The sequence below is a fragment of the Channa argus genome, chromosome 22 (assembly GCF_033026475.1).
Source record: "Channa argus isolate prfri chromosome 22, Channa argus male v1.0, whole genome shotgun sequence".
Lineage (NCBI taxonomy): Eukaryota > Metazoa > Chordata > Actinopteri > Anabantiformes > Channidae > Channa > Channa argus.
In genome coordinates this window covers 10,548,301-10,558,982 of record NC_090218.1, presented here as the reverse complement: position 1 = coordinate 10,558,982, position 10,682 = coordinate 10,548,301, and the positions used below count along the sequence as shown (strand labels likewise).

At 37.8% G+C, this 10,682-nt stretch overlaps 1 protein-coding gene across 2 annotated transcripts; it reads left to right on the top strand.

The window, feature by feature from the left end:
- Positions 1–13: 13 nt before the first annotated feature.
- sar1b (secretion associated, Ras related GTPase 1B) lies at positions 14–9,706 on the top strand. Of its 2 annotated transcripts, none has more exons than XM_067492163.1 (7): positions 14–178; positions 4,085–4,160; positions 5,530–5,649; positions 5,845–5,910; positions 6,370–6,473; positions 6,787–6,918; positions 8,018–9,706. In XM_067492163.1, exons 2-7 carry the CDS (start codon positions 4,103–4,105, stop codon positions 8,132–8,134), a joined length of 597 nt encoding a protein of 198 aa, XP_067348264.1. In that variant the 5' UTR covers positions 14–178; positions 4,085–4,102; the 3' UTR covers positions 8,135–9,706. The 2 variants fall into 2 exon arrangements, with proteins under 2 accessions (XP_067348264.1, XP_067348265.1); XM_067492164.1 differs by lacking the exon at positions 14–178 and adding an exon at positions 3,832–3,956.
- Positions 9,707–10,682: the final 976 nt, after the last annotated feature.

Genomic DNA, 10,682 nt, shown 5'->3' with positions numbered 1-10,682 from the left:
GGGCAGAGTTTCTGGGGAGTTGTTGGTCAGCCATTGCAGTGTCGTGGCTCAGTAACAAAACACGAAATAGGAGAAGAAGACCTGGCCGTTTCGCTGGCTCTTTTTTTGACTGGGAGACTAATTTTCATGAATATAAGCGCGAACACACTCTGTACACCAGTCTATACCTAGATAACGGGTAAGTGTTCGTATATGTTTCAAAGCGGATGAGCAGAACGCAGTATTATAATTGAGCTTTCGGCATTTTGGGTAACAAATTATCCCGGCTGCTAACTGTGCTACGTTAGCATGGCTAACACCAAGTTGACTAACTCGCTTAGGGTGAACGAGCTTCAAGGTGCTTAGAAATAGTAATGGGCTCACTGTTATAATTATTTAAACAGCATGTGGTATTACTAAAAAGAAGATACACTATCACAAATCACAGTGTCGTTTGGACATCCGTGAAGTGTTTGTCTAGCTAACGGCTAATCTAGCCAATATCTCTAAATGCAACGTCGCCTATCGGAGAATATGACACGTAGCTAGCTAGTGGCTTCCTGCTAGCTTCTCTATTACCCGGCCTCACCCAGCCTTTATAGGATTAGCTTTAATGTTCAAGAGGGAATTTGAGCTGATGTTTTGTTTTTCCAGTATTGGGAACTTCTTATATTTTGTTTTATACCGTAGCCAGACATGTCGGAGACAAACAATTTATGTAACGTTAGCCTGTTTGGATGCATGTTAGCTAACTTTGCTGCTACGTTGATAGTGGACTGGTTTGACAGCCAAGTCATTTTATATTCATTTTATTTGTCGTGTGATTATTCTAACCTTTTTTCATGACACCTGTTATTGATTTTTTCCAGAAAAAATGTTAACGTAGGATAATTTTTCAGTATAAGCCAAACCGATGTTCTCTGCTGCGTTCACACATGTAATGCATTTCAAGTGCTTTCATTTTTTAACATTAAAATATGGGTTCAAGTCTGTATGTAAGAACAGGCCACTGTCCATGAGTACAATGAAACAGACAGGCTTGCTGTGACCATTCCTCCTTCCAAAATATACCTTTATTCCAAAAGAGACTTCTTTTGTAAAATGTTTTTGCACATTTATCCAAAGGCAGTATAAGACTTTAACCTTCGAAATTGGTCATATTAAGTAAATAGCGTAAACTTCTGCAGACTTTTTAGCTCACATTTCCCTCACACCACAGCAAGGGAATTTGGTTTAAAAAGATTTGGAATATTTCCAAATGCTTTGACAAACTCTGACAATTGAAGCTTTGTATTGGTTTTAGATTTGGATTTGAAACCATTGATGCATAATACAAGAGCTGTGGATTTTGTCCCCTTATCAGCTTTAAAAAAAAATGGCTTTAGAACATAATTTCTTCATTGGCGACAATGAATGAGAGAAATGCCTGTTCACAGCAGCATCTGACTATTGTTTTCGGATGAACTTGACGAAATGTGAATCTTTAAACCACACAGTCGGGAACATTTATCAAATATTCTTCAGACATAGTAAAGTTAGTTACTTGTCATTGTGCTAAAATGTGTGTACTTTCAGTTGTTCTAGGGACAATTCTAGCCAATTTCATCCTTTTCAACTTCAATAACCTTAACTTGGCCACCAGACATATTACTGACACTTTATTATAGAGCTGTAATCAGTAGTTGGTTAATTTAAAAGCTGAGTTGCAGAAAATAGATACTATTTTGAAAATTGTAGCTCACTTTGAAACACACCATTTTATGTTGCATAAAATTTAACAAGGGTAGCATTTTTTTGACTTTTAAATGAGGTGATATGCTGATGTATGTGGAGAAAATAAAATATTTTTGTGTTGTCTGCTGTTGGTTGGACAAAAGAAGATGCTCAATGATCACCTTGTGCCCTGGGACATTGAGCCGAACAATTTGTATGGTTTCTGAATGTAAAATGGTCAATATGAGGAATCAATTCATTGAGAAAATAATCAGCAAATTATGATGATAACTAGTTTCTGATCTATTTCAACATAGTTTGTTTTATCCTATTTGCTGATTATTTTGTACATTTACTGCTTGTGAACAGCAAACCCACATACTTTTAAACAGACTAAAGCATCTGTGTTTAGGTAAGCTTTTAAATGACTTCACACTTTTTTTTTTCTTTTTTTACATGCAATTGTAATGGTTCATATTCATAATCAGTTATCATCAGCTACTGTCAAGCTGTTTCACATTCACAGCTATATCACGCCACATGTGGGACACTGTAATGCCAGCCCACTGTGTCATAGCAACTGGTGGAGGCAGGCTTGGATGCATGTGGGACTAAAGTGTAGCAGCAGCTGACGTGTAGTTCAGCTGTATTTGCGTGGTCTTGACCTTTGGCTACCTTATACTTTACCCCTGGAGATGTTTGCATGTTAGGTAACTAGGGCTAGAGGTTGACACCAGCTTACCTGATCCCTCTGTAACTGTCACAGAGAAAACTTGAGATAAAAGGCCTCTGTGTTTGTGTCTAATGAAGCACACATCATTTTATTGGAAAAACACTTTGATTTAAATGTCTTTAAGGGTACAGAGAAAACAAGTGTGTGTTTTTTGCCCCACTTATTCTGTTATTTTCATGACCATTACATTTCCCCAAACATTTTTGGTTGTGAATTTAAATGAGAAATGTACAAAGCAAGGATTTTTCTTACACCAAATTGACAAGCTGTTAATATCGCATAGTTACACCATAGTCTAACAGATCTATTTCTTTTTGGAAGAGTGACATCGAGACTAGTAGGCTTATCATCAAAGGGAAAAGACTAGGCTCCATTTCCAACATGACAAGTTGCTTGTTGAGGATCTGTCAGATGGTATGTGATCAGTGCTCTGAATGTCCTGCCCTCGTGTCCAAAGACTCCTTCAGGAACAAGATAATTATTGACTGTAGAAAGCCAGTCATTATTCTTATCTCTGGTCACCAATATCTGTGTGATAGGTTGAAAGCATAAGTTTCATACTCCTAGAGCTGAGTGCCGTCTCCTTTTAGGACGATTGTGGTGAATGGTGCTAACGGGTTGTTATTGATCTTACTCTTGGTCACCTGTTTTCTGAATTGGAGTTGTATATTGTTCCTCTCCTAATGTTTGCAGGTACTTTCCCCTGTAGGGACTGGGTCTGTAATCAGGCTACAATTATGCTATTTTATTAGATTGAACATACTAGTAAGTGCACTAAAGTTTCTCATCCATACATTGCTCCACAATACAGTGTAATCTTGGCAGATTGCTTAAATTTACTTTTATCTTCTATGTCTTCATAATTTTAACCTTATAAATATGCTGTTTAAAAATGGCAATTTTAATTTAGAATTCTCACCACCACCCAGTGTTTTTCATGGTCGCTTTAAAAGTTTGCAATGCCTCTTAATTGGTGCTGTTAAGAAAATACTCACTCACAGTGAGTATTTGGTTTGTGCTGCGGGTAAAGAGGACGACTTTTGTACCACTGCAGTTTAGTGTGGACTTTTATTTCTCAATCCACATTGAGTAGTTTAGGTAAACTCTAAATATGATATATGCATATGGCAAGTATTCAGATGGAAACTAATTGGAAAAGCCACAAAAATGGTTACAATTTTCATGTTGCTTCAATTTCATTGTGATAATTTTGTAAGCCAACAGGAGTCTTCTCTCGTGTTTGTTCTGCTTTGAAAGGTACTATAAATTTAAGAAGTGTATGTATAAGGCTGCCAGTTACATAATTGCCTTTTGAAGCGTTTGAAAATTTCCTAATCGGTTTTCAGGGACACAATGATTTGCTCACAGTTTTTAGAGCTAACGGACAGGGAGAGCAGCAAGGTAGTCGTGGATAGTTGAGTGTGTAGCTGTGGAGGTACATGGGTTCTTACTTCTTTATGGGCTCAATTGTGGAACGTGGGATTCAACAAATGTTCAGTTCTGGAGTGGATAATTGGACAACTGGACACGAGTAAGCCTGTCTCTACAATAACGATGGATGCTTCAGCAAAAACACATGTCCTAGCTCTTTCTTTTTTCTTTCTCTGCATGTGTGTTCATGTCCTCATTTCACCATTTGTCCACTTTGTTGTTTTTCAGGATTCAACACCTCCGGATATGTCATTCCTACTTGATTGGTTTTATAGCGGTTTCAATAGCGTACTACAGTTTTTAGGTGAGTACTGGTTTTCAAACACAAATTAAAGAGTTGAAAGCTTGAATAGGAATCCCAAAGCTTGAACTGCACAGATATTGTTAAAAAAAAGTGCAAGTGTCATCATGAACAGATTTGGAAATTTGAGAGGATTTATTGTGTGTAGACTGATTGTCTTCTGTGATCCTAAAAAAGAACTTATAGGAAGGTGTAGGTCTTTTGTGCACCTCTTTTCTTTAAGGTACAAGGCAAAGCAGGGCTGAGGCTGCTCTGCACAGTAGAATGCTTTGTTTCTTGGAAGTCAGTCAGTTCTGTAAGCTGTAAGCTGATAGGAAGAAGTAGAGTTTCTCTACAAGACAAATCTGAAATACCGTTAGTCTCATGGTTCAGCAGCTCCTAAGTGCCAGATCCACACTACAAAAGTTTATCAGCAGAAATATTGACAGCATCTTTGCCTCCTATCCTAAAGCTCTCTTTGGGCACAATGTATTAGTTTATTTAATATTCAAAGACGTCATATGACCCTTTTTAAGCTGTTTCTATGTGGTTAGGAACAAATGCATTATTGTATTTTACGTTATAGTTCCTTGGTTCGAGCACTAAAGGTCTTATGTATTTGATGCCCATTGGGTTCACACATGCTGCTTTTGTTCCTGTAAAGTGGCTCAGTTTAAAAACACACTACCAATGGCATATATCACGAAATGCATACAATAGTATCTCAGAAACATGACACGATTTTTCAACTCATATTTGTCTGGACGTGACCAATTCACATGTGCAGGAAGAGCAGCTCTTTTCCCCAGTGTGCACAGTTTTAGTACACACTGAGTGTGAGCTGCCCCTGTGAAGCCGTCATTCTTGTTCTCCTTGTCCGACGGGCCGCATAGTGCCGTTGTGAGTAATGATGACATCTAGTATAGCTGAGTCAGCCACAAGTATTACAGATCCACTAGGTATCTGTGCTGACTCAGAGGCCGCCAAACAAAAAGTCTCATAATCCTTTTTAAGGAAGTAACTGTTATATAGAATTGATTATCAGTAATGTAAAAGGCCATTTCTAAATTAAATTTCCACCTGTACCTGATTTTTATTTATTTATTAACAATAGAAAATGCAGAAGCGGTGTTGAGAAAAGGTTGCATGCCTTCTTTTTCAATGGTTTACTACTTAACATAAAGATTACTTAACGGCACAGCAAGGCTTTGGAGATTTGAAGATCTATTTTTTTTTTTTTGGATTTTCTTTTTCAAGAAAAGCCTTCAATTTCAGACTGTTCACTTTATTCTAGGGACATTTCCAAACACTACGCTGAATATTATGATGCAGCCATGCAAATGATTTCTACTGTCAATGGGTGAGTTCTCAAATGCTTCTGTCTTTGTTTCAGGACTGTACAAAAAATCCGGCAAGTTAGTATTTCTTGGCCTGGACAATGCTGGCAAAACGACACTACTGCACATGCTCAAAGACGACAGATTGGGACAGCATGTGCCAACTTTACATCCAAGTGAGTTGGTGCTACTCATCCTCTCGCACACATGCACATTCACACAAGCACATTTGCTTGTGTATCTAAAGCAGCCAAGCAACAACAACATAAAAAATATTATATGAATATTGATTGACCATTTTTGTAAATAGTGACTGTTAGTGAATTTTGAGGTGCCTGACATTTCACCTTTCGACACTTTCTTTCCTTCAGCTTCGGAAGAGTTGACGATTGCTGGTATGACCTTTACCACCTTCGACCTTGGAGGCCACGCACAAGGTGTGTGTGTGTGTGTGTGTGTGTCTTTGATAGAGATATCATTGATTTTTCTTTTGGTGACAAACCTGACTCACAACTAATTCAAGTGAAATTGGCACTTGCCTTACTGAAGCATTAGTTGCAAAAAAGAAAAATGAATGCAGAATGATTTATATTATTGCTTCAACAAATAAATATCACTATTGTATACAGCATGAATACGTGGAATACATTTTTAACCACTTTGTGTTCTGACAGTTAATGAACAAGTCATACATTATTTGATAATATTTAAAGTTGTCAGATAAAATATAGTGGAGTTAACGTAACGTAAAATGGAATTAGAAGAACCTCAAAATGATTACTTTCCAGCACTTCAAAAAATCCTGTAAACGTATTTCCACTATAAATCTAACATATTTTATGTAGACAGGCGGGATAGACTTAAACTCATATTTGTTTGTGTGTTTGTTCACACAGCCCGCAGAGTGTGGAAAAACTACCTCCCTGCCATTAATGGCATCGTCTTCCTTGTGGATTGTGCAGACTTCAACAGATTGGCTGAATCAAAAACAGAACTTGATGTAAGTGCCTGCTATAGAGCAGTGTTTTTGACAGCATTCACACTTCTCTAAACTTTCAAATGACACATTTTGGTGAGATATTTGGTAGATGGTCTCAGCAAGTATAATTTGTGCAAAGAGGAATCTTTTGCAGCAGAGTCAAAAGTGTGAATTTCCATTCTTAATAAAATGGCCGTGCATTTGTTTTGTCTCCTATTTGATTTCTTGTGTACCTTTTGTAAATGTATCAAATTGAAAGTGCAGGGCAATGATGTCCCTTATCATCTCAAGAATTTGAATCGAACGCATAATTAAACCTCGTCTGCTCTTCCAGGCATTAATGACAGATGAGACGATCGGTAACGTGCCTATCCTAATCCTGGGCAACAAGATTGACAGGCAAGAAGCCATCAGTGAAGAGAAGCTGAGGGAACTCTTTGGATTGTATGGACAGACAACAGGCAAGGTGAGAAGACCCAACAGAAGAAAAGTGTAAAAGCAGAAAGGAAACAAAAGAGAGAAATAACTTTTAAGTGGTGACTAGAGAGTGGGCTGCATGAAGGCCCAGTCTTGGTCTTCACACCCCAGCACACTGAGAAAGAAATGTCATTTTTGTCAAAACCAACTTGAAAGACTTTTCTTTATCTATTCAAAAATGTTCTTAAGCTCTGAGTTTAAAAAGCTCTTTATGTCTTGTAAAAATAAATCTGAGTCAAGACATCACCAAAGCTGATGTCTGTTTTTATGTCTTTAGGTTGCTCCAAGTCCCAGATTAGAACAGATATAACATTGCCTAGTATTAGGACTCAATGGACCTAAATATATTAATTGTAAATGTTTGTTGTGATACTATAGCAAATTGTGGATGGTTAAAACAGGACTGGCTGAAACCTCTACAATGAAAACTAATAGTACAATGGTCAGTTGATACAAGGAAAAGTACTAAGTAAAAATAGGAAAATACTGTAAAGGTTCATGATAAGGTCAGCTGTAGCTCATTTGGTAAGGCAGTCGTCCAAGGACCACAGGGTCTGAACCCCCAACAGCCCATACCCATCTCTAGCTGTGCAGAGCCGCTCCAAGCCCGGTAGAAATTGGGGGAGGAAGGAAGGGCATCCGACGTAAGAACTGCCAAATCAAATTGCGGACAAGGATCCGCTGTGGCGACACCGAGCTCACAGGATAAGCTGAAAGGACAAAAAGAAAAAACTGTAATGGTCCCTGATATCAGACTCAAGTCTGCCGTAACCTTTCTGTCGAGTCTACATTTAACCTTAGTCTTTGAAAACTTTACCTAAAATCAGGTTTTTTTTTGGCTGGATCACAATGTTCCTTATTTGCCAAGTTCAACATCAACTTAACATCTAAAGTTTACATATTTAATCCGTGAACTCCCTCTTTATCTCCTTGCAAACTACAGCTTTAAACCAAAGTCGGAGCAGAATTTGCATTTTCCTGTAGGAACAACAAGCAGAATCACTTAAAACTATCGTCATACCATTTAAACCTGTGACCTCCATTTTTAAAAAAGTAGATTGTGACCTTCTGTCTTGCCTTTCTCTCAGGGCAACATTCCCATGAAGGAGCTGAACACGAGACCACTGGAGGTTTTCATGTGCAGTGTGCTGAAGAGGCAGGGCTACGGCGAGGGCTTCCGCTGGCTCTCGCAGTACATCGACTAAAGCAGCCGAGCCCCTCGACACCACCGTCATCGTCATCAGAGAGGAGCGCTAAACCCAATCACTCAAGACGCCCACAGTTGCCACCATTGCCATCATACTCAGCCCCATATTTGGTTAAACAAGTCTGCCTCCACCTTCTGAGAAACCAGTACAACTTGATCCAATAGACTTTTATTGGTCGAACATTTGGTTCCGCACTTAAAAGCATTCATACGTGTACGCACGCACGCATGCACACATTTGTTTCCAACTCTCTTCCTTTTTGTAAGAGAGCAACATCACACAGTGTGTTCAAATTCTAACAGCTCAATCTTTTCTATATTGTTTCGGTCATTTGCTGCCCTCTTGCCTTCCTTTTCTGCCACCTGTTGAGTGTGATGATAGATGCATTTATGACTGTAAATCTGTACATGAGTCCATTGGTAGATAAGAGCTGCCCCCCCAACACACACACACAGACACACACACACTCACACCTTTTCAAGCTCGAGAGAGAGCAACATAGTTGTATACTTTGCAGTACATCATTTTAACAGTAAAGACATTCATTTAACATTATACTTGACCTCCACATTTTGGATTTTCATTATTTTTATTTTTTTTTATATATATATATATATATACGATTTCAATAAATAAGATGTGTGCCCACCTGTACAGCCCTCACCATAGACATGTGGCTGTTTCGCGCAATTATTAAAATCAACCAGTGCATTTCTATTAGTGTATGAGAAATTAGATCCATTTCTTTAGCTTACTTGGAAGTTAAAATGCTTCCAGGCTTCTCTATATTGGGGGTAAAATAGCATCATACGGATCCAAGGAAACTGTGGGCTCCCTTTTTTTTTTTTTTAAAGAGAAGCATGGGGTTGTAGTAAAACGAATGGGAGGAGCTTTTTAATGGAAGATAAAACGGGCTTTGACCCCTGTGAGGTTTGATGAAATCGTGGTAGAACAGTGGATACAAAACTTTGGAATAACAACATGCAGTAAGAGGTGAAGGGGGGAATAAAGTGATGGTTGTAACACCTAGTAGTCGTCAACATTAGAAGTCCATCCTACAGATGTATTTTGCAGCGCTATTCACAGGGTGAATCTAGTGACCGAGAGTAGACAACGGAGGACACTATCCCATAGTGGGAACAAGTAAATAGGCCTAAGACACCTCTAAGAAAGGGACCATATGTATAGATTATATATGAAATGTACATGAACATCGTACATGGATTTTGTTTTATAAGTGGTAACCTTTGGTCTTTGTGCATTACCAGAAACTATTATGCATGCCTTGTTCTTTTGATTTGTAATGACCATTATTCCAGGGTACAAACAGGAGGGGGAAAAGATGCCAAAATTTTCAACGAGAGCTGGTTGTCATGTTTGTTTTTTTTTAACGGAAACCATGGAATTGTGCGTAATACACACTTTTTCTGTCCCTGTCCCTGTCCCATTGTGTCTCTTTTGTTCCTCCATGACTCGTTATGAGCCATTCCAACACGGGTGGGACCTGCTGTTGTTTGCATCATAAAAATGTAATAAATGTTTGCAATGAGTAACAGGCTTTAACAATGACCGACAATTCAGACTGATTTTTTTTTTTTTTTTTTTTCCCTTTCCTTTTGGGAGATCAGTGACAAGAGAACTATTTTTTTAATTAAAGTCCCATTACAACATTATCAACCATGTCAGAACACAAACTCAAGTACATGCTTAAAAATATGATAAAGATAGAAGTCTAGCCCAACTTTAAAAAGCGGAAAATTATTTCTATTTTTATATGGAGTAAAAAGTGGGTGAGGAACAATAAAAGCAGGTGGAGCTGACTTAATCACTTTATGACAGCTGCTTCATCCATAATACATCTGTGTTTATTAGTTGATTGTATATTTTAAGACTCATTATCTTCAAAAAGTAAAGCTGTAAATTAAATGTAGTGGACTAAAGGTCTTCCCTCTGAATTGTAGTAAAGTTTTTAACAGCATATGAATAAAATTAATCAGTGGTACCTTTCTAAAAATACGTAGTTATTACCCATCACATAAAATGTAAATGTATAAACATTGACCGATTAGTCCAGTTTGTTGTCGAGGCTCTAAAAACTAATCTCAGCTGCACAAATATAAAAGAACTTATTGTAAAATGTATTTATCTTGTCTTTTAAAACATCGAGTTAAACCTTCTTAACCACTTAATGTGTATTTAAAAGAAAGAAATGTCTAGAGAGGAAATCAGTTAATGGAACTGCTTACACACATACACACTGGTTGTCAGGGGGGGAAAAGGTTTTATATAAGTCTAAATCTCAGTAATAACCAACAACTACAGCTTTCAAGCAAATGTATTGCTGTAAAACATGGAAACCTTCAAGTTATGTACCTCACAGTTGTACTCCAGTATAGCAATGTATATCGAATGTAGTCGTTCTTTGTTTGACTCTTCTTGATATTTAAATATGAGGTGGTACCAACATTTGCACATGACCCTTCTACTTTTGAAGAGATGACTTTATATAATTCTTACGATCTGACACTTAAAGGTGAGATAAATA